The 25,169-nt window shown below is 42.2% G+C and overlaps 1 protein-coding gene across 1 annotated transcript; it reads left to right on the top strand.

The window, feature by feature from the left end:
• Positions 1–275: 275 nt before the first annotated feature.
• LOC124648540 (agamous-like MADS-box protein AGL62) lies at positions 276–13,151 on the top strand. Its single transcript, XM_047188285.1, has 3 exons — positions 276–299; positions 2,427–2,976; positions 12,931–13,151. The coding sequence occupies exons 1-3, from the start codon at positions 276–278 to the stop codon at positions 13,149–13,151; spliced, it is 795 nt and encodes a 264-aa protein (XP_047044241.1).
• The last annotated feature ends 12,018 nt before the right edge of the window (positions 13,152–25,169 follow it).

The following is a 25,169-nucleotide window of genomic DNA, read 5'->3' on the forward strand; positions in this document are numbered from 1 at the left end:
ATCATATTCCTTTCTTTTGTACTGCTAATGCCAATAGGACCACATGCTTGAGATAATTATTTCTTTATCTTCTACTTTGGTTGTTCAAGTCTTACTGAAACAAATATTTGCTTATTTTTACTTATTGTTGTTGAGAACATATGCTAAATGATTGCTAATGAATCTGTTCCTTCTTAATATCCAATGATGCATTGATACATACGATTTCATCCATCAAGTACTCTATACATTTACATATATAAGGTCCTACCTTTATATTGTAAAACTATACGGGAATGGCAACGCCGCCATCCCAAAGGATGCAGCACAAACCAAGCAATTTTAAATCTACGTACATTCAACACTTTGAAGAAGTTTTATTTTCCACGTAAACCCTAGCAGGGCGGAGCTACCTCCCGGTGACCCTGGGTGGATTCTCGTGCTCATCGAACGAGTCCCTATTGATAACTAGTGTCATCTCACATCAATTAGTACTAATGCTTGCTAGGGAAAAGTTTGTCGATGTGGCTTGTACTGGCTTTGCCCCAGGCTCCATGAGCTTGTTGGCTCCGCCACTGAACCCTAGACTCCGGCCAAGTTAAATTTAGGGTTCATAATTTATGCACCATATGTCTTTGTAATGTTATTAATATTATTAGATTATATCGGCAGGAGGTACGAATATAGCCCATGGTTGGGACCTAAACATGTGTAAACCGTATCCCTGTTTTCTTCACTTCATTCAGGCTTCGTCTATGAGAACTCTACAATACAAGGAAAATGATTTGTGTGTGGATAAGAAAAGAGATATTGTGCATCTAGGAGATTAGAAGAACTAGGGTCTATTTTCTTAGCTCGAGTTGAGCTTCTTCCTAGATCAGATTGCCATCAACTTGAAGGTCAAGTCAAGGCTCATATAGTCATATGTGAGGGGCCAAAAGGTCATGGCAGAAACCCATCATATTTGATCTATATAAGCTCTACACTCTAGAGGAATTATATTATTCACATAAACCATAGACTATGGGCGAGATCAATCTAGGGTTTATATTTTAGCTACCATATTCATCCTCATAATATATTTGTTATTGCAAGAAATATCACGAGACATGTCATAGCGTTAGTACCCTTGCCGAGGACCTAATTAAACCTAGCAAATTGCCTCTTTGTGTTCTTCGCCTCGTTCAAGCTTCATTTGTGTGATCCTTGTGTTGCTATACTCATCTACGCATACCACGGCGTCACTACATGCACGATAGGAGAAGTTCGTGCTTTTACATGGTCCATCAAGTAACATGTCCCACATGTCACAAAGTGGGTGGCGGTGGAAGGAGAGGCCAGGTGTTGATTGTATTGTGTAAAGTAATACTCTGGGCACAATGCATACAATTATAGTAAGATTGTCCAATAACCTCACATTAATGGTAGTGAATCGGTGTCCGGGTGTCTATCGGCAACTAATTTGTGCATATCTAGTTGTTCCAGCTAATTGCCATCATCATATCATCTTTGGTAGTTCTAGGACTTCAAAGATGCTATTGACAAAATCATAAATTAAGTATAATGTTGAGAATGAAAAATGAAGTTTTTAACAACATGATATGAGCCCAGTAAAAAATCACACAATACCTTTTCAAATTCAACAAAGAAAGCACACAAATTACCGGTGTTGCTAAGGAAATTGCATAATGATGTTTTGAGGCAATTGCTTTGAATTTTTCTCTTGGGACTTCAGTTCTATATCCCGGTAAGCTCGTGATCATGCAAATGATATTAAGGTCTAGAAAGATATGGAAAAGAACAATATATTGATATGTGCTTCCTCTATTTTAAAATAAGTGTCATGGATTTTTTTAGATTCGTGTGTATTTTGCACACTAAAATGCGTCTAGATACATACAAATCTAGACAAATATGTGACACTTATTTTGGAACAAAGGGAATAAAACAGATAAAATAAACAAAAAATCAATAATGAAACTATTTGCGGTTTTTTATTTTAATAATAATGTTAGACAAATCAATGCCTATTGGGTTTCTTCCATTTTGTTGGGTATCCAGCTATATAGTCAATTAATTTTTTAAACGATATAATTAAATGCCATAAATTTTGTGGTCCCGAGCCTTCATTATTCCTTGCTGGATTTCTAATGTGACAGTTCATCGTGCGTCGTCGTCATCTCATAGCTAGCAGTGATTTATGAGCTAACGATTTGCACTGTGCGTGAGATTTTTTCAATTAATGGAGAACAAAACGGCGTTACAGCACGAAGGATTTAGGATTTGCGCTGTGCATGAGTTGGCAGTGCAATTATTCTCGTACTTCGCCTCTATTAAAGATCTCCAATGCTGTAGTTGATCGGCAGACAGATCTATTTTACCTAGCTACCTACCTAGGCTATCGAAACAAAGACAGATCGAGAGAAGATCCGAAGTTTTCAGGGTACTGGGCAATGGGGCGGAGGAAGATAGAGATCCGTCGCATCGAGAGCAAGCAGGCGCGGCAGGTGTGCTTCTCCAAGCGCCGCCCGGGGATGTTCAAAAAGGCGGGCGAGCTGGCTGTCCTGTGCGGCGCCGAGGTGGCCGCCGTCGCCTTCTCCCCGGGCGGCAATGTCTTCTCCTTCGGCGACCCATCCGTCGAGTCCGTGCTCGCCCGCTTCCGCCCCTCCAACAACTCTCACGAGGCGCAGGCCGCGGCGGCGGTAGGTAGCGGCGTCCGCGACCGGAACCACGCGCCGCCGGAGCTCAACCAGGAGCTCGGCCAGGTGCACGCGCTGCTGGACGTGGAGAAGGCGCAGAGGGAGGCGGCGGACAAGGCGTTGGCGGAGGCGCGCGCCGAAGGGTTGCAGCTGGCGGCGTGGCTCGAGACCGACGTCAACAAACTGGGGGAGGAGGACTTGGTGGCCTTCGTCGCCGATCTGGCCAAGCTGGGCGCCGCCGACGCCGTGGCGGCGCGCGCCGACCCGGTGCCCCTGGACACGCTGCATGGCGGTGGCGGTGGGTTTGAGTTCGGTGGCACCAGCGGTGGGATGGAGATCATGGCGATGCCGCCGCCGCCTGGGTTCGCCGCCCGAATGGATAGTAGGGTGCCGGAGGGATTGGCCTGAACGGCTTCCTCTAGTCTGATGCATGCGGACGTCCCTGTGACCCGCGTCGTTAGTCAATCTTTTTATATTCTCGCTTTGGTTCGTGCATCGAGCATGCCATGCAGGTGACATCAATCTAGCCCGAAGCATATGTAATCTTCTTTTTTTCCAATTCCGTATCCTCTTGCCATTTTGCGGTTCATCGGCATTTGGTATTATGTTTCGTCAACTAATTGCTTGTAATGTTCTGTATCTGTCGCACCAACTAATGAAAATACAAGCTTTTTATTTAGATTATCTGCCAACATGTTGAGCTGATCAAGAAGAGACTGCAGAGAGAAGGTGGCCTTTGGTGAGATCATTCTAGTCCCCATGTGATTTTTTTCCAATTTTCTGTGGGCTGATTACACAAAAGTAACCATGCACGGTTTTGAACTAGAACCTAGAGGCAATGTTTGGAACCTTTGGAAGGGACTCAGTACGTTTGAATAGTGCTAAATTATACTGAAAACTAATTGAGCAGAAAATATCACATAATGACCACCTTTAGGAATGCTCTCACACAAATTAATGGCCCTCTTCCTTCTGTACAAAACCCTTCGGACAACCTGAAGATGGGAGAACTAGCTAGAATCAATACAAACAATTCATGTCTCTTCACTATGGTGCAAACACAAAGTTTTAGAAAGAAATAAGTATGGAATTTATGTTTTGGGGCAAATAATAAAATCCATTAAATTCAAATGGAACCTAACATTTTGTATTGCAGGAGTTGAGAAATACACGACAACTTGTGAATACAAAAACACATGAGTACATGTTGACTCCTCCAAATACATATAAAAAATAAGTTAGGAGAGACAAACAAATTAGGAACAAACCTACCTAAGCTAGCCTATTGGATTGTTCTCGCAAAAAGATGAAAATGTTTACTTTTTTATTGTTAAACTATTTCCGTGGCTTGCTTTCTCATCGAACTAGTTTTTAGCCTAGTAAAATCCACAAATTACCATATCACGTGCATCTTAGCCTCTCACATGTTTCTTGAAGACATACATATAATTTCATACTATTCTAAGACAAGTCATATGTAGAGTTTGTGGATGGCATATACACTTTTTTTGTTTGAGAATATGACTATCGTGTGGCCTATATTTTTTTATTTTGACCTATCACAAACCTTCGTATTTCTGAACAAAAGTTTATACATGGACTGTGAAAAAAACAAATATTTATTTATTTTGTTTTATAATTTCTGGAATTTTACTGTTAATAAACCAGTGAGGTGATAAGATGTTCCAGATATTGTAGTTTTGGATATGTTTTGAGGACAATAATTCGGGGAATCAACTGAGCACAAATAGTTGAAGGGAGAAAGTTACACGTGCCAATAATTTAGGAGAGCGAAATTCACCTTATTCAACAATAAAGAAAATAGATGACAACAATGTTAGGTCCTGATCAATTTGGATCAATCAGCTACTGGGTAACATTAACCATGAATCACTCGAAGTACTCTAATAGTCTAATGGCAGATAGCATGTTGAGGACAGAGATTAACTTGATGATAGCTACTAAAATAAGATAGTTCTCCAGATTTAACTTTGAGCAAGTTTGCCCATATTCTAAGAATTGAGCATAAAGCAAGTGATTAACATACGGATGTGAGAGCATCACATCCAGAGCTCAACCCTTCATGTTAGTCGACCGGTCAATGACCTGGCCATAGGACTAAGATTTTTGGTGACTTGGTTGCTGAGCTTAAGAGTTTAAAAGGTCCCAGAACCATAGCCTCCATTACACACTGTGCATTCCCCTATTGCCCTATTTTTTTGGCCCATCACATGTATTTGTTTTTTATGGCCCTAGAATCAGTAGATCAGATATCATGTGTTAGACGATGATACAATTTCTAACTATTATAATCATCATTATCCTACAAGGATATGACATTAGGTAATTGAATCCTGGACTTAGCTAGCTATCATTTCAATTTATGGTAGCTAGTAAGTTAGGTGTTCATATCGTCGACTTCACGAATTTGGTCCTTCAACGACTCAAAACGTGCTATGGCTGAAGGTATTTGATAGTGCGAGGAGTGAAGAGGTTAGCTTGTTACTAGTGAATAGTAGTGCAAATTAGGAGCAGGTAACTCGGCTCCTGATAGTATTTGTTATATACAATACGAAAAGTGCTTTTAACTCCCGAGCTCCAGTGCTCTCGCTATGTTAAAAAAAATTAAAAATATTTTTACAAGTTATAAAAATCAAGAAAATAATTCTGAAGAATGCCATTGATACATCCCACAATCATGCAAAATCCAATCCGAAATTATTTTTATTTTGAGCTAGATAAAAATGATAAAATCTGATATGTTTTTGAGATTTGAAAATGACTACTCAGATCTATAATTTTGTCATTTTTGTGTAGCTCAAAATATTAAGTATTTGAAATTTATTTTTTCCTCGTTTGTGGGATACATCATTGGCTATGTGTGGATTTTTTTCTAGGATTTTTTAAAACTAAAAAAATATGATTTTTTATACAGTAGTACGTGTTGAATGACACCTCACCAGCAACCTTTATGTATGTGTGTGATCAATCTAGCTACAATTTGATGCGTGTATGTATTTTTTTTAGTTGTGCCACTGTTATTTTTTTATCTAACCAAAAGCCATATCCTTCAGAGATACTATCCTGTATGAATTTAAGTGATACGACTTGTTTTACCGTACTCAAACAAAACCTGCGTAGTATGAATCTTGATAAACTAATATATATGTATAGATCCATATATATGTGAAGATTTTCCGCAAAAATAATTTTCTAAACATATGTGTGTGTAAACATACACCCAAACAAACATCAAAAATATTTCTTGATAAATATCGATCTAAACACAGAGGTGAAATGTGAGTGCAATTCTTATCTTGAACGGAAGATGAGAAATAAGTACATGCATGCATATGAAAAAAAAAATCCGTAAAATGAAATATGTGAAAACACACACCAAAAATAATATGTTCATGCAGTTGTTTCTCACCAACTGCTCAAGATTAGCATTGAAACATCTATTCACATCTACATTCAGCTCAAAACATAAATGTGAAAAGATATGACGTTTCATGCTAATCTTAAAAGATAGTTTATAATTAGAAGAATGAATATTTGCCCAAAATAATGAAGGATAAAAAACCTAACATGGATGCTATTAACACATAAAATACTAGATACTCTAAAGTTAAAGGATAGCTATATAGCTAAGTCTTGGATTCAAATCCATATCCTCTCAAGATAAGGGTGACTATTAGTGGTAGAAGAATTATATGATTATTCAACACATGAACTTACCTAAGCTAATAATTTAGGGCAAAAAATAAATAAATAGATGTGAGGGGCCACAAAATGGGATAGTATGACAAGGCTTTGTGTAATGCAACACGATCTTTTGAGTCCTTCTAAATTCATAAAGAAACAAGAAAGATGTTCATACTTTTAGCCCTATGACCAATTGCTACCGCGTAGGGTCAATTTCTAGATAATTTTCTCGTACATCCAACATGTTACTCACCTGATCTATTCTTGCTTCTTATGATAGGGGTAACGACCTTTTCAAAGCTAAAAGTGGCAACCATCTTAATTTTAATTTAGAAATAGAGTAGAGTAGCATGAAAAAAAATCATTTTGTATGATGCATATTCTTGTGAAATTAAGTTGATAGCATAAAATGAATTCCCTAGTAAAAATATTTTATCAAAAAAAAATCCCTAGTAAAAATATAACTTGAAAATTATTACCTGAAATTACAACACCCATGCCTACGATTATATGGATTTAAAAATTTGCAGCCACTACGAGTAAAGCTCTAGGTAGGTTGGAGGCATGCTCCGCTTGATATATGCTTGTCTCTCAAGATGGGGCATGCCGCTGAAGTGAAACTCAAGACCTGATCTCAACCTGAATTAACATGTGTATGCTTAAGGTTATTCAAGTAAACAAACTCAATTCCACACATGCTCTTGCAAAAACCATGTTCACGATATAGAAGGATTTGGTACTGTAGGGATATCTTAAGAATTGTGCATTACAATTGAGCCACTTAAATGTAGCTTCCTTGTCATAGGTGCACGGTGGAAAAAGTCATGGATGAATGTGCCATGATGCTTCAAGACGAACTCTACCAAACAACCGGACACGCTCTAGTTGATCTGGTTACAGCTTTCTCCAAATAGGCCGCGCTCCGACAAACCTAGGGAGTTGTCGCTTCACGGCCAGTTTGGCCAAATAGATAAAATGACAAGCTTGTCATCCATACATAATTGGCGATAAAAAGTTGGATTGGATAATAAAAGTTATAGTCATGGACAGGAGAAAGGGTGGATGAAGAAGAAATGGCGGAGGATGCCACAAAAGGTTGAGAATTTGGCATTGTGTCTTTTTAGGGTTTAGGTGGTTTGCAGAGTGAATGGGAGGAGGATGTTGCAAAAGGATGGGAATGCGATGTGGGGATAGGAATTGTGTCTTGGTAGGGTTTGGGTGGTTTTTCTAACAATTGTGGCACTCAAGCACATGGTTGGATATACATTTGATGGTTGGAATACCAATTTCGATTTACCCTATTTTGGGTGGATGTAATAAATTGTGTATACTTATTTTCTACAGCTAATCCTTGTTCAGTTGAAAATATCAATCTAGATTGTCCATGTCCGTCCTTGATATTTGAGAGGTAGGAATTTAGCCAATGTCACACTTACAAATCAGACCAGACAACTTGTCACATGTTGAGCAATGGAAAACATAGGCACAATTAGACTGCCAGTTACTGCGTCTATATATCACATCTAGCAATATTGTTCACAGATAGTATCAACACAAAATTCAAGACCACTCCGAGTTTCTATACATGCATACAACAGATTGATTCCAAGACATCAAGTTGCTAGACAAAAAATACATCAGATCAAGTTGCGCCTCGTGGATCGAGATCCAAGTAGACATTCCCTTGTAAATTCCTTATGGAATTGATAGTTATGATTTGTTATACATAATCATGACTAGAAACCTCAATCGCCATATTGGTTAGAACATACACATTAGAAACTTCTACCAAGATATTTAACGATACTAAAATATATATGGACGCACGTATTTTAGCTATAATTTATTTAAGTATCATATATAATCTGTAAAGGCATGTGATTTTTCATTGATGGCATTGATTGCAAATAATGATCCTTCCAATGAGCAAAAAGTACGATTTAGATTAGCGGAGTTCTTTATCAATGATAGAGGTAGAACCGTATTACATCACATGTTTATATACACTTTTTTAAAGTTTGTTGCCCTTACCAAGATGAAAAATATATCTAAATGCAAAAAAACAATAGGGTAAACATGAAATATAATTTTTTTTTATAAATGCTACTTATTTTAAGGGGGTCGAGTCAATTCACTAAGTCATTCTCAAGATCACATGCTACTGACCAGATAGGCCAAAAGGACACTGTGGGGTTCATGTATGTGTTGTTGAAGGCCCCCGAGTAACAAGCAAGGAAATCGATGGGCACGATCACCCCAAGATCCCCCTCTTTGTGGTCAATGTTGTGGCGTACATAGTAGCCTACTGAACCGACTAGATATGTTTCAATGATTTTCTAGATTAGCAAAAGTATAATGCAGCTTATGTAGACTCAAATAATGTTACTAGTAAGATAGTATATCCATTTATGTTTTGTAAACTTGTATTATTATCAGGTTCTTATAAGGAAAGCAAGATTTTATCAACTCTTTTTTACCAATAAAGTAAAATTAATTTTCATGCATGCGGTTGTTTGAGAGCTCGCAATTCTTGCTTAACTGCGACATTCTAATCCAGCTTGAAAGCTTCAGTATCCGCACCACACGGGAAGCTCATATGTATACAAGTACGTCCTCCAATTCATATTACTTGACACTAATATAGATGTATATATCTACACATATTTTAATTGTAGATACATCAATTTTAGTGGCAAGTAATATAGTCGGAGGGAGTACCTAAAAGTACAAATGCCATGCGTTGTGGTGTTTGCGTATATGTGGCGGCGAATTAATACCAAGACGAAGATATTTTTCAAACGGAGACAAAAGCTTTTGCCACATTATTAGAAAAATATAATTGTCAGTTAGTTAGCGGGAAACAAAATGAAAACCTTTAGAAACACTCACGATTGTCGCCGTGGAACACTACTGCATAAGATGAAGAGAATTGTACTCCATCCTTGCCATAATATAGTGCTTTTCTTTTTGAAAAATCAACCCTCGTCAACTTTCACTAATTACTACGAAGGTAGAAGCGCCGCGCCTGTTGGAGTAAAAGATATGCATCGGGAAAATTACTAGAAAAATGAATAGAGACGGTGAATAGCTGGTCAGCGGGGTACGGGCTGCTGCTTTGAAAGTACCGCCGGTAAATGACACGCCGTTGAAAAATTGCTTTTAAATATTTATGGGGTGCGTTGAGCGATTACGTCGAAGCGTGTCGAAGGCTAGGAAAATGCCATCGGAAAATTACGTATCGTCGTAGAATTGCTACTGGATGATTACAATTAAGTAATTGTTGTTGGAGTTAAAGTTTGTATCAAACAATTTCAGGCGAAAAAATACAAACGAGAATTCATGTTCATCGCGAGGTATGCGTCTGCCATTGATAAACTATTGCCATCGGATTACACGTCATTGGAGAATTACTATTAGGTAAAAAATTAGAGTATAGGATGAAGGTTTGCGTTGAAGAATTAATTACCGCCATGGAGCACTGCTGGAAAATTACCGGCGAAAAATTACTATGAGGATTAAAGTTTACGTCGGAAATTTCCCGTTAAAGCGCGGCGAGTACTACTGGGAAAATACCGTAAAAAAGTTACACACCATCGTGGAATTATTGCGGCATAATTAGCGTTGGGTAATTGTTGGTGGAGTTAAATGTTTGCATCGGCCAAAAAATTTATTGCTCTCAGTTGTAGCAACTGCTGATGTGTCAAGGCGTGATTTGCTAAAAATAAGGCCTCTAAAGTGCATGGTGGGTGGAGTGCTGAGAGGCCTTTATTTCATCCACCCTTAATATATGTACAGTATCTATTGAGAAAATTATATTTATCTACAATATAAAATGTATACCATGCGAAAATATACATCGTGATGCATTTAATGGCATTGATTTGGTATTTGAGATGTTTATATTCTTTTCAAAATACTTGGTTAAACTTTACATAGTTTGAATTCTGAAAAATTATATGCACTACATTTTAGCAAGAAGAGAGTACATACCAAGTTATTGTCCTCCTGATGACCAATGAAGAAACCTGCAGTTTCAGTTTTCCTTTGTTCTAGAGCTAGCTAGCATGGTAATTACAAGGACACTGATTCGTGTGTTGTGATAAAATGGAGATGGATACTGCATGTTTCGCTGTGATGGGACGGGATCCTCTAACGTTGAGGTCTAAATTCAGGTAAGGTACAGTGGCATGACTTCTCTTCTTCTAAATTGTATGATTAAGGTCAAAACAACATAAATTATTCTACACAATACAAATTTATGTTATGCACATACAGACAATATTATGGTGTAGTAAAATTTATTTCAATTTTTTATCTACAGTAATTAATTACATCACATAATATAGTAATGCTATTTGCCCTGACTTTATTTCATTCTTTGCACTGACTTTGCTCCTCAACTTTAGAGGAGCCGGTTCCCGCTGTGAGGCATTCGTAGAGCATGGCGTTCCTGACCTGCTTCAGGGTATCCGAAGCGCGTTGATGAGGAGCGTCAAGCTTTACAACGCGGGAAAGACTGACAATACAGCCGCTGCCGCAATCGAAGTCATGGAGCTTAGGTTCGACACTGACTCATCAATGGAGGCAGAGGTCAACTTGTACTTCCTAGCGGCGATGAATAAATTGGTAGTAGGTGAAATCAAGTTCAAATAGAGTTTGGTAGTAGATGAATAGAGTATAATCTATGTTTAAGGACTTGAATTTAGGGGTTCGGCCAGAACCCGCCTTTTTTGAGGATCAAATGTACTCCTTTAAATGATAGGGGGAAAGCGAGAGGATACCCTCTAAAATTTTAGGGTCGACTAGAGATGGACTAAGGTCAATGGCAGCTCGAGAACATATCATCCACAAGCAAAATAAAAAACATTGTAGGCAGGGGAAATGTTGTCAGCAGTCGTCTGGTCGGATGCATGTGCTTGGCACTGCAGAATTGAGGGATGAGTTCAAACCCAAGCACTCCGGCCAATGTAGTAATTGAAGACACCAAATTTGGGTGTTGTAGATCTGGCTCCTCCATGCTCATGTGCCATGCTCTTTCACCTCCCTCGTTGAGACAATTCTAGCTGGATTCCTCTCCTCACCCGAGCTAGACACGAATGACATAGGAGTCATCTTGATAGAGTACCGTGGTCAGTTAAGTACGCCCGCAAAGTGGATTCCAATGTTGTTCTGCGGAGGAAGGGGCAGGATGGTCCTTGAATCTATCTATATCCATAGGATCACCCAGGTACTGGTTTCTGTCTGAATTCATCATTTGAACTAACCTATTGCGTTAGGCAACTACCTCTGGGGTACATGTCAAGCAGCCATGCCCTTAGCTACACTTGCCAATTCATCTAGATGGCTTTGAAGAAGACAACTTGATATATTCTTGAAGAAAGCAGTAATAAGTTCATCGGACGGTTGGTTACACCGGTTGACACTGTGAGCTTATGTGAGGCCTCTTTGACCCTGCCCTTTGGCTTGATCTTTATCTCGTTTCATTCAATCCCAAAGATCTTAAAAAGTGGGATAATGCTTGTTCTATGGCTATGACACGTCTAGTTGGCATCCATGGAGTTATGGAAGTGAAAAAAATAAGACCATTGGGTCGGGAAAGACTGTGTTAATCACTCTGTTGGGCGATGCTTCTTACTCTACCTTTCAGTTGTGTTGCCTTTATTCTTCTGATTGATCCAATGGTTTGGACTAGGACACGTAAACCCCGAAGGGGGATTGACCCTACCTAAGTATTTTCTTAGATAAAAGTGATGGTCAAATGTAAGTCACATTGGGGAGGGTAGATCCACTTTTAATAGCAACACCCAGATCAACAGAAAATTGAAGTTTCTAGAATTGTTGGGCATAACTAGCGCGGTGGTGGGGATGAGAAAAAGAAATGCGAAAGGTATGGCTAGTGGAGATTGGGGGTAGTGAGATTGATTGGGAGTGAACTGCTTTTTTATTTGGTACATGTTCAAACATATATCGTACGCATTACTTTAGGACCTCTTAGACTAGGGTGGATTTACAACAGGAAGGGTGCACGCCAACATTATTCGAAATGCTCATGTTTGGACATGTTCAAGCACAAAACTATATTTTGCCAAACGCCAAAGATCATAATGGGCCGAAGGACACCCAGGATGTCAGCTCCCTGTGGATCAAGACCCAAATAAACAATCTCCTCATATTGTCCTCATGTAATTGACAATTATTATTTCATATATACTAGAAATCTCGGTCGTGATATTTGTTAAACTATATACATTAGAAACCACTGTCAAGATATTTGCTAGACTCCTATCTTTTTTTTAGAGCTCACAATCCTTATTTACTACATCCTGATCCTGCCACAAAGCTTCAGCCTTCGCTCCAAACAGGAAGTTGATATTCATACAAGTAACTGAAAATATGAATGTCATGATTAGCTGTTGTGTTGTATGTGTACATATACGGCAAACTAATACCCATAGCACAAGGCAAAGATACATACTTTTTGAATAAGGAGACAAAAATTATTTGACATCTCATTACTTCTCAAAAATATAACTGTTGGTTAATTTAGTGGAAAACCCTCACAGACCCTCGTGCCGGCCCTGGTGGCATCGTGTCCACCCCGCCGCACTGCGGCTCGCGCCGGTCGTCGGTGTCGTGCTCGTTCACGGGATGGCCGAACACCAGATCGCCCAGCACGACACATCAGCGCTCGCCTTGAGAGGATTTTGTGGCGACGACGCGCGGGGTCAGGACTCGGGAGTGATATCTATACTGGGATGTGAAATGTGATGCGCTTCTCTCCGTGCGTCTCCACTGCCTGTCGTTCGACGCTGGTCTTATTTGGATGGGTAGTAGTAGCAAACTAGAAGTTTATAGAGGACGGGGTTTGGGGAAAACGGGTTGGAGTTGGGATCTGCTGATATAATCCACGAGGTATTAGCTATGTGTGATAATTTTTAGAAATTCAATCACATTCACGACCGTACCACCGCACAAAACTGCACCAAACAAGGAGGACAGCTTGGATGTTTTCCACGTGGGCGGGTGTATGTACGGGTCGATTCGGTCAGGTCGTTCTCGTAGGCAGGTTAGGTCGGGTTTGGCAATGTGTGCGAGCAACATGACGAGCCAGAAGCGCGACGCTTCTTTGTTTGATTGACTCGTTATTGTGCACGCATGACGCGGTCCCCTCTCGCTTGCTTGTGCCACATACAGCCGACAGGACCACCCCACCGCGATGTCGTTCGATGTTCATAATACCATGGTCAACTTGTGCACTTGCGCTGGGCCCTCCAATCTGGTGCGGAATACATACGCGAATATGTTTATCCTTTATTGCAATGACTATTGAAATGGACTGCTAAAAACTTTGATCGCGAGCACCTGATAAATTCTTTATTGTTGAACAATAGAAGATTACGGTGATAAGTATGAAAGGCCATGTGGTAGACTTTGTTTTGGTTACGATAGATCAAAATAAAGTAAGTATTTCCTGAACTGCACAGGTAGCTAGATTCTGGAGATGCTTAATTAGCATTCATCCTAGTATATAGTTTAGGCCTGTTAGGTGAACGTGTATAATTATTCTTCATAGATGGTTTTCTTGGTTGTTGATACAAGGTTATTTAGTTTATAGGCAGGTTACTGTCAATATTACCTGCCAGAGACACAACAAAGTGTTTCTGCCTATGTAATGAACATGGCAATTTTCTTTGTACTATGACTATTTCAGTATATATTCTCTCCAAACCGGCTTTAAAAATGATTTGTCATTTAAAATTTATCTCAGTTGTTTGCTTGTTATAATGTATAATCGTACCACCTTAATTTAGGTGTTGTAATGTATAGTTATGCCACCTTAGTTTAACTACCTAGCAAGGTTTGTTCATAGATAGGAGGGAAGCACGGTAAGTCGTACTTTTCTACCTAGTATATACTAGAATTGTCGATTGTGATATTTGTTAGCCCATACACATTAGAAGATATTTAAGAATATTAGACTATATATGGAGGCACGTATATGCATTATATTTATGAAAGTATCATAAGTTAATCCATAAAGGTATGTGGATTTTCATTTAAGGGATTGAGTTCAAAGAATGATCCTTCCAAGGGACAATGTATTGAAAAGAGAAATACTCACGTAACATTTGAAAATGTTTGGTTTACATTTAATTTAGTTGTTTATAACGAGAGGTCGAACCGTCTAACAAAGAACACCACAACTTAACATACAATGTTTTCTTGGGTTATGCTACCAAGCAATAGAAAAAATGTTAGTTAAATGAAAACAAAACAATAGGTTGATCATTAACTAGAAAAAGTAAAAAATCTTCATAAATATTGTTTACTTAAACTAAAGGGCGAGCAAATACACTACATGATTCGTCCACACGCTAATGACCTAGATAGGGCCAACGAACACAGCGGGGTTCACCGATGTGTGGCTGAAGCCACCATGTCAACAGGCGAGGAAGCCAATGGCGATGCATATGGTCACCCTAAAGTCCCCTATGTTCGTGCTTAGTGTCATGGCACACATAATGTATTACTGCGCTAACTCGATATATTTTTCAATGATGTTGTAGATTAGCAAATTTATAATGTAGGTTATGTAGACTCAAATGAAGTTAGAATCTGATCAGAAGCAGCTCGGTGCTAAACGAGACTCTCCCTCTTATACCTAAAGCCTAGACATTAGGATATTAGGAGAATCTTGTAGACCCGAATGTGCTATCACCATGTGTCTTGAAGGAAACCACATTTATACTATTTCACCTCCCAAATTAATTTTATACATGCATGTCGATGTTTAAGAGTTCACAATTCTTCTTACTAATCCAGCCTAAAAGCTTCATCCTTCGTGCCACATGGGAAGCTGATATTTATACAAGTACCTGCAAAATAAAAATGCTATGATCAACCGTTATGTTGTACATGTACATATAGTACGGCGAGCTAATACCAACAGCACACGAAATAGATTGTTTTCTTCAAACGGAGACAAAAGCATTGATTCATCTCATGATTTGAGAAAAATAAAATCACTCATTTAATTAGCGAAAAATCAACCGATAACTGTTGCAAGACGAAGAGAATTGCTCAGATGAAGCAATTGTCCCCAATGTTAGGGAGAAATATTTTAGAAGGGATTGTCATTTTACATGAGACGATTCATGAATTTCATACTAAAAAATTGGATGGGGTATTATTTAAGATTGATTTTGAGAAAGCGTATGATAAAGTTAAGTGGTCTTTCCTACAACAAACCTTGAGAATGAAAGGTTTTGCTACGGAATGGTGTAGCTTAATTCAGAAATTTGTACAAGGTGGAAGTGTGGGAGTTAAAGTAAATGATGACAGTGGTCATTATTTTCAAACAAAAAAGGTTTGCGGCAAGGGGACCCTTTATCCCCAATGTTATTCAACATTGTTGTAGATATGCTTGCCATCTTGATTGAACGTGCAAAAAATGATGGTCAAATCGGAGGGCTTCTTCCTTATCTTGTTGAGGGGGGTATCTCTATACTACAATATACCGATGATACAATCCTTTTTTTGGAACATGACTTACTTAAAGCTGTGAACATGAAGCTAATTCTATGCATATTTGAAGAACTATCGGGACTGGAAATTAATTTCCATAAAAGTGAGCTCTTTTGATTTGGAAAGGCGAAGGATAAAGAGGACGAATATAAACATTTCTTTGGGTGTGATGTTGGATCTCTCCCCTTTCGATATTTAGGTATCCCAATCCATTACAGAAAACTTAGAAATTCTAATTGGTATCCAGTTGAAACACGGTTTGAAAGCAAACTAGGATGCTGGAAAAGAAAGCTATTATCTTATGGGGATAGATTGGTACTTATTAATTCAGTTTTAACCAGTTTACCTATGTTCATGTTATCCTTCTTAGAGGTACCTGTTAGAGTAAGGAAAAGATTGGATTTCTATAGATCTAGGTTTTTCTGGCAATCTGATGAAAATAAGAAAAAAATATAGGCTTACGAAATGGAATATTGTTTGTCGGCCTAAGGATCAAGGCGGTTTAGATATTGAGGTACTTGAACTAAAAAATAAATGCTTATTGAGTAAATGGTTGTTTAAGTTGCTTAACGAAGATGAGGTGAGGCAGGAATTATTACATAATAAGTACTTAAGGCATAAGACTTTATCGGCAATACAACCGAAGCCCACAGATTCTTCTTTTGAAAGGGTTTAATGCGAGTAAAAGAGGAGTTTTTTAATAGATGATTTTTTAAAATTGGTAATGGAATGAGTACTCGTTTCTGGGAAGATGCGTGGCTAGGGAAAACCCCTCTGGCGAATCAATATTCGTCATTATATAATATTGTGCGTCACAAAAATGTAACGGTTGCTCATGTGTTAGCCCAAACCCCACTGAATATTAGTTTCAGACGTGCACTGCTGGGGAACAGATGGACTTTATGGTTGTAGTTATGCCAAAACCTAATGACGGTAAATTTAAATGATGAGAGGGATCGCTTTGTTTGGGGATTGACATCCAATGGTAATTTTACGGTAAAATCATCTTAACTTTGGAACGATCATTTTGCTTCCTAAGAAAGAAAATGCGATTCAGATCCAACAATATAGGCCAATATGTCTTTTAAATGTAAGTTTCAAAATTTTTACTAAGGTGGGCACGAACCGTGTCACAGAGGTCGCACACCCGGGAATGTTCCCTTTTAAATACTTAGGTATCCCAATTCATTTCAGAAAACTTAGAAATGGGGAATGGAAGCCGGTTGAGGATAGATGTGAAAGAAAGTTGAGTTGTTGGATAGGAAAATTGCTGTCTTATGGTGATAGATTGATCCTCATAAATTCAGTTTTGACGAGTTTACCGATGTTCATGCTATCGTTCCTCGAGATACCTATAGGGGTAAGGAAACGATTAGACTATTATCGATCACGTTTTTTCTGGCAAAGCGATGGGCACAAAAGAAAATATAGGCTGACTAAATGGAACATAATTTGCCGACCTAAAGATCAAGGAGGGTTAGCAATTGAAGTACTAGAAGTCAAAAACAAATGCTTGCTTAGTAAATGGTTGTTTAAGCTTTTAAATGAAGAAGGGGTTTGGCAAGAATTACTACGAAACAAGTATTTGCAATCTAAAAGTTTGTCACAAGTGACAAAAAACCGCTTGATTCTCCCTTTTGGAAGGGACTAATGAAAGTGAAAGAAGAGTTCTTCAAAAGAGGAACTTTCAAGGTGGGTGATGGCACCTCAATCAGATTTTGGGAGGATGTTTGGTTAGGAGATACCCCTTTGTCTCAGCAGTATGAGTCGCTATATAACATTGTCAACGGAAAACAAGTTGCTGTTGCTGATGTTTTGGGAGCTAATTCACTGAATATTTCATTTCGTAGGACATTGACACCCAACAAGTGGGTGCAATGGTTAGAACTAGTTGAACGCCTGATGAATATTCAGTTGTCTAATGAAAAAGACACTTTTGTATGGAGACTTACTACATCTGGTGGTTTCACGGTTAAATCTATGTATCTTGATCTTTTAGATGATCAAACTAAATACCTGCGCAAATATATTTGGAAAATAAAGGTTCCTTTAAAAATTAAGATATTCATGTGGTTCCTCCACCGTAAAGTAATTCTAACAAAGGATAATCTCGCTAAAAGGAATTGGGAAGGAAGTAAAACTTGTGTGTTTTATGATAAAGATGAATCCATTCAGCATTTGTTCTTTGAATGCTCGTTGGCAAAAACTGTTTGGCGCATAATCTTTTTGGCGTTCAGTATATCCCCACCTTCTAATATTACAAATCTTTTTGGAAATTGGTTAAGCGGTATTGCCAAAAAAGATTTAATTCAGATTAGGGTGGGTGTTTGTGCCATTGTTTGGGCTATATGGAATGTTCGTAATGATTTTATTTTTAACAAGCGGAAACCTCATTCTTTTTTACAGAGTTATTCCCTTGGCCATACATTGGATCCGTACGTGGTCTTATATCCAAGCGAGAGGAGCAGCGAGCTGCCATGGAGTCTGGGTGCAACCGTTTGGAGACGGTCGCACGGGATTTCTACAGTCGGTTCGGTTGGCGGCTTGATCATAGGATCACAATATGATGTATCACTGGCACCCGCTGTTTTTTTTTTGGTTGATCTTTGTATCCACCATGAATGATACTTGATTTGTAATAAGGTTTTGCACTCACTCAAAATAAAGTAATAAAGCGGCCATATGCATCATTTTGATGCAGAGGCTGGGGCAACCCCATTTCGAAAAAAATCTATGTGTGAAGATCTTGTGAGCAATCATACCCCATATTTGAGAAAATATTTGTGGAAGGTTAAAGTTCCTTTGAAAATTCGGATATTCATGTGGTTCCTTAGTAATAAGGTTTTGTTAACTAAAGACAATTTAGCTAAACGGCATTGAAATGGTTGTATGAAGTGTGTTTTTTGTGGTGAACAGGAAACCGTTGAACATCTCTTCATTCACTGTCCTTTAGCTAAACTGCTTTGGCGTACGGTTAATTTCACTTTTGATCTTCCACCTCCAACCAATATTACAAATATGTTTGGAAATTGGTTAAATGGAGTAGATAGATAATCTAAAGCTTTCATCCGTGTTGGGATTTCTGCTTTATGTTGGTCTATTTGGAGGGCAAGAAATGATCTTATCTTTTAACAAAAAACAATCTTTTCATTATTTGCAGGTTATTCACATGATGGCTCACTGGGTTCAGCTATGGGCTCTCCTTTCACCGGAGGGCTTACGGGATGCCAAGGTTTCTGTTATCACCAGATTTTGGCCAAATCAGGAGGTGGGCCGCGATCAGGATGGGCTTGGAAGATTACACATGGAAGATCTCTGAAGCGGCCTTGCACGGGGAATTTGGGCTAGATTGCCCGTGTATCTTTAATTATAGTAGATTGTATCTAGATTAAAAGTTAGAGTTTGTCTCGTACACGGTGGGATTATTCCCACGTTAGAAAGTCCGTTGGACTATAAATATGTATCTAGGGTTTATGGAATAAACAACAACCAACGTTCAACCACAAACAAATCTCGGCGCATCGCCAACTCCTTCGTCTCGAGGGTTTCTCCGGTAAGCACCATGCTGCCTAGATCGCACCTTGCGATCTAGGCAGCACAAGCCTGCCCACGTTGTTCATGCGTTGCTCGTACTGAAGCCTTTTTGATGGCGAGCAACGTAGTTATCTTAGATGTGTTAGGGTTAGCATTGTTCTTCGAATTACATGCTTTCGTTATGCAACCCTTGCACATCTGGCCGCCCTTACATCTATCTTAGGTGTAGGGGCGGCACCCCGCTTGATCATAATTTAGTAGATCTGATCTGTTACGATTGCTCCTTGTTTCACCAAGGATTAGTTTAACATCCGCAATAGTTAGGCCTTACAAAGGGTTGGAGGATCCAGCGGCGTGTAGGGTGGCGTTTGCTAGCCCTAGAAAGGATGTTCCGGGGATCAACCTCGTGTTGGTTTTTAGGCCCTGTCTAGGATCGGCTTACGGTCACCGTGCGCGAGCGCGAGACCCAATCGTGAGTAGGATGATCCGATTATGCGGTGAAAACCCCAAATCGTCGTGGATCTCATTAGCTTTATCTTGATCAAGCAGGACCACCATATATTCGGACACCTTGTCCGGATCATGGGTGGATCGGCTCTTTGAGCCGATTCACGAGATAACCCGAGAGCCGATCGAGGCTCGTATTTAACGTTTACGTGTGTGCCCTGCAGAAACTAAGCGAGGCATCATCCACACCTTCCTGACCAGGTATAGGTCGGGTGGCACGCCCTTGTGATAAGCATCGGACGTGCGACCAGGAGGCTTTGCGGGCCGTCGCTCTGAGGGACTGGGGCCAGCCGCAGCCCTAGTTGTTCCCGGCTCTACTGTGTTGCCCGTCTCCGCCCGCCGGGGGTTTCCGACGTCAACACATTCGCGCACGCCCGGTGGGACAACCTTCGACATCCACCACATCGTCGTCCGCATCCGAGATGGCGGAAGGAACTCCGGTCAAGTACGAGGATCTGCCTGATGAGCTCAAGAAGAAGCATGACGAAATCAAGGCGGTCCTCGAAGCCGAACTCATCGGCTCTTTCCACCGAACCCGCTGCCATGGCGTCCGGTGGAAGGGTTTCACACCTGAAGGCGCACTCGATGGAGTGGATCTGTCCGCCCCGTCAGAAGAACGCACCAGGTCGCTGCGGCAGGAGATCAACTACATGGTGGCTCATTCGCTGCACCACCACTCTGAGAGCCTGGTGAACACTTTGGAGCGTGTCGCTCTGCGCGTCGTCCAGGAAATCATGAGCCACCGGTATTCTCCGTCAGGACCAGCTACGGGGACTTTCAAGGGAGAGATGCCACTCCAGCCCCGGCCGTTCGCATGGGCAGCACCGGAACTGCCGAACTCATCGGCATACGTCGTCTACAAGATTGGTGGTGATCCCGGTGACTACCAATTCCTACCCGAGGCACCCAAGGAGATCCCGCACGGATACGCGTGCGCATACGTACCGGATTGCAACGCCCGGGCACTCTCGAACCAGGCTGCAATGTCGTGGGCCTCCGGAACGGCAGGAGGAACGTCGAGAGCCGATCCGAGAAGCAATCGTGGCTAGCTAAGTACGCCACTCCGACAAACCTCCAAAGCCCAGCTCCTGCAGCTTGGCTTAGAACCGGAAAAGCAAGCATGGCTGGTTAAGTATGCCACCCCGGCGAATCTTCGGGGTTCGACACCTTCAGCCATCACAGCGGATCAGATTTGTGCAATTCTGAAAGATCAGTTCGGCATGATGCCGAAAAGGAAGACGTTCGGCTACACCAAGCCGTACCCCAACGACTATGAACTGATCCCGCTACCACCCAAATATCGGCTCCCGGACTTCACGAAGTTTAGTGGATCAGATGGTTCCAGCTCCATCGAGCATGTGAGCCGGTATTTGGCACAGCTGGGCACGATCTCAGCATCAGACGAGTTGCGCGTGAGGTTCTTCGCACAGTCCCTCACAGGATCGGCTTTCGGGTGGTACACATCGCTACCACCGAACTCCATCCGGACTTGGAAGCAGTTGGAAGAGCAGTATCACTCAGAGGCTTCCGATGTTGGCATTGCCGATCTAGCGCAAGTACGACAGAAGCGCGGGGAAACAGGTGTCGAATACGTCCAGCGCTTCGAGACCATTAGGAACCGATGCTTTTCGGCTCATATAAGTGAAAAAGAAGCAATCGAGTTGGCGGTGGTGGGTCTCTCATCATCGATTAAGGACGTGGCCTCCCAAGCAGACTACCCTTCATTGGCGCACATGGTGCAGAAGCTGTCAGCATATGAACAGCGCCACCCAGATGTTTACCAGGACAAATTCAAGCGTGCGGTGACCTTGGTTGAGGCAGACGAAGATGAAGGTGCTATGGGAGATCAGGAGGTAGCAATGGCTGAATGGACTCGAGCGACAGCCCCGTGACCTGCAAATGGGTGAAGCCACAAGGCCCTCCAAAAGGGTTCGACTTCGACGTGACCAAGACCGAACAGATTTTTGATCTCTTACTCACGGAGAAGCATATAAAGGTACCCGAAGGCCATAAGATCCCCACGGCGCAGAGCTGAACGGAAAGCCATACCGCAAATGGCATAACACGTTCTCCCACACCACCAACGACCGCAGGGTGTGGCGGCAACGGATCCAAATGGCGATAGAAAATGGACGGTTGATTTTTAACCAGTACGCCATGAAGGTCGACACACACCCCTTCCCCGCCGTAAACATGGTGGAGTATACTTACCACGGAGGGTGCCAGCCGGATTTCTCGTGCAAAATCAATATGGTAGATCTTGGACACCACGCTGGCGAGGATGGAGATGAGGGCAGCTGCTCTCATAGCAAAGATACGAGAGGAAGCCGCTCCACGCGATCGGCTCCGCCAAGATGGCAAGCGCTACGTCACGAGAGGGAGAAGTGAAGAACATAAGATATCGGCGACCTCTCTCTCGATCACCTCCTCAACAAGTATGTGAGTCAGCACGACCAACGCCGACGGTCCAGCGATGATGATGAAAGAGATCGTCTGGCTAGAGAAGCCAGAAGACATCGTCGGCATAATCGCGATGAGGAGGAGCACGAGCGTTGTGCCAAGGGAAAGGCAAGGGAGCGAGACGACGAGGACAGGCATTGGGATTGTCCCTTCTTCAGGCACTGCTGGGATTCAGGAATGAGCCGATTGCCAACAATCGGCAATTGCCCAGAATACAACCGGAAGAAGAAGGAGGCAGCCAACGTGTCCGTGTTCGAGCGCTTAGGACCTCTCCCGCCACAGAGCAAACGAGCTGAGTCCCCTCGGTTGAGAGATCTCGAAGATTCAGAAGACGAGGGAGAAGAAGAAGACAGGTATCACCGGCCAAGGTGGTGCCCTGATGGACTCAGCCGTTCCCAGAAACGCAGGGTTCAACGATTGCGCGGCCTGGAAGAAGCCGAGAGGTTATACTTGCATACATTGAGGAAAGCAAGGCCTGATCTGGCTGCGAAGGTTCAGCGAATCCTGGATGAAGAGGGTCGTCCACGGAAAATGGAGTGGCGCCCCAAGCAAAGGAAAGCCGATGATGAAACATCGGCTGGCACAAACATGGTGCTCGTTCTTCCGACGAAGCTCAGCGCTCCACGATTACACGATGCACCCAAGGTGGGCGACAGCAAGCGCACCAACATGATAAAGTCAGAGATTGGGCTGGTTTTATCTACCGGCCTGAACGAGTAGCAAGAGCACGTCAATGGGCAAACGTGGCGAGGCTGGTCCTTGTGATCGGCCCCAAAAATTTATGAAGGGAACTTACAAAACCTTCACCGAGCAAGCAAATGTGGAGGCCGATTCCAGCAATCGGCCAAAATTATCCTCACCAACCATTCTCGCTCGGGTTCAACATGTTATCCAACAGAGCCGATACCATCAATTCTCTTGACAGAATCGGCTCCGGGGGCACCCAGGTAGATAAAACACGAGGATATGCAGTGAAGTGTCTCATTCTTTGGTAACGAGTATTGGAGTATGGGGGCCGATGCACAAGTCGGCCGTAAAAAAAAAATCTGAAAATTCGAAAAAATTTTTGAGCACAGCCGATGCAGCAGACATCGACTTAAGGATATGAAAGCCGATGCATGGCCATCGACTCAAGAGGAATAATTATTACGATCAGAGGGTCAATGGAGCACGAAGGGAGATTTTAATGGAAGAACTACTCAATGGAGTAGTTTAAGGGCTCGGATCCTCTCTTCAAGGGCAAGGCCAAGAGCAGCCTGGACGTGCAGATCAGGTCAAGAATGGATTACATTAGATCCACCAAAGGAAAGGAGCCGATCTAGCCGGCAAGATGCAGAAAGAACCGAAGAAGCTCGGGGGGCAGCTCACCTTGAAGGCTCTCTGCCCTGGGAAGCCGATTTATGTTCAAATCGGCTGGTTCGGCATAAAAAGCTCCCTCAGACATGATCAAACCCAGGTCCATACAGCTAAGTTGCGTATCCTCGTCTCTGTTTTGCCTTGGCTGAGACTCGGGGGGCAACAGGCCTGGTAGGTGCCCTATTTTTGAGAGCCGATTGGAGTTACCTCGGCTGTCACTGCATCATGATCTTCTCAGGGAGGAACTGGGAAGGAAAAGCCGTCGTCTGGTACGAGGTTTGGACCGTGTTGGTGCTGCAAGAAAAGGAAGAGACTGGTTTCTCAAATTAGCCGATGAACAGTCATCGGCTGCGGGACTGCAAAACGCCACGGTCGAGAAAAACAATAATAGCCCGATTCGTTACTATCGGTCTTGGTGTGGCAAGCGGGAGGATGGAAATTGGATTAATGAAAGGAGAAATGGGAAGAACAATTCTCATTAATTTAAAGGAGCGGCTTTACAAGAACAGCCGATGGCTCTCAAAAGAGGGATCTAGCGCCTAGTGCACTGCTACTGCTAGTCCTACTCTACTAGTCGTCGCTGTCCTCATCATCGCCGTCGTCGAGGTCGTCGGCGCTGCTCCCAGGAAGCTCCTCGCCGCTGCTGCCCCAGCCGTCGGCTGGAGCTTCCTCCTCCTCCTCGTCATCATCATCATCCTCGCTATCCGCCCGCCGCGGAAGCGCTTCGTTGGAGGATACCCGGCGGAGGAGGAGGAATCATCCGCCTCCTCCTCATCTTCTTCTTCCTCGTCGTCATCATCGTCCTCGCTGTCCGCCCACATGCGGGAGCGCTTCTTCGGCGGAAGCCTCGGCGGAGGGGAGGCCTTGGTCCTCTCCGCTTCTCCTCCTTTCTTCTCCTTGTCGGAGGAGATGGGGTTCGCCCGGAGCGGGGATCGTCCTCTTCCTTGTTCTTCGGCGACGGTTGGAGAGAGAGGCCTCGAAGCGGAGGAGGAAGAGGAAGACATGGCTGCGGGGGAGAAGGGTTTTTTGGTTTGGTGAACGGAGCAGAGCAAGGGGATGGAGTGGTGAACCGTTTGGCACAGATAAATAAAGAGAGTGTAGTGGAGATTTAATGCCATGACGGTTCTCGAGGACGTGATGCCGAAATTGACAATTCATACAGAGAAGCCCAGGAGGCGAGGCGTAATGATGGAAGATTCTGCGGCAGTTCTGCTCTGCCACGACATGACCCGACGAAAGAAGAGCATAATGATTTTGGAAATGTCATTTCCAAAACCAGGGGGCATGTGTTATCACCAGATTTTGGCCAAATCAGGAGGTGGGCCGCGATCAGGATGGGCTTGGAAGATTACACATGGAAGATCTCTGAAGCGGCCTTGCACGGGGAATTTGGGCTAGATTGCC

The sequence above is a fragment of the Lolium rigidum genome, chromosome 4, assembly GCF_022539505.1.
Source record: "Lolium rigidum isolate FL_2022 chromosome 4, APGP_CSIRO_Lrig_0.1, whole genome shotgun sequence".
NCBI lineage: Eukaryota > Viridiplantae > Streptophyta > Magnoliopsida > Poales > Poaceae > Lolium > Lolium rigidum.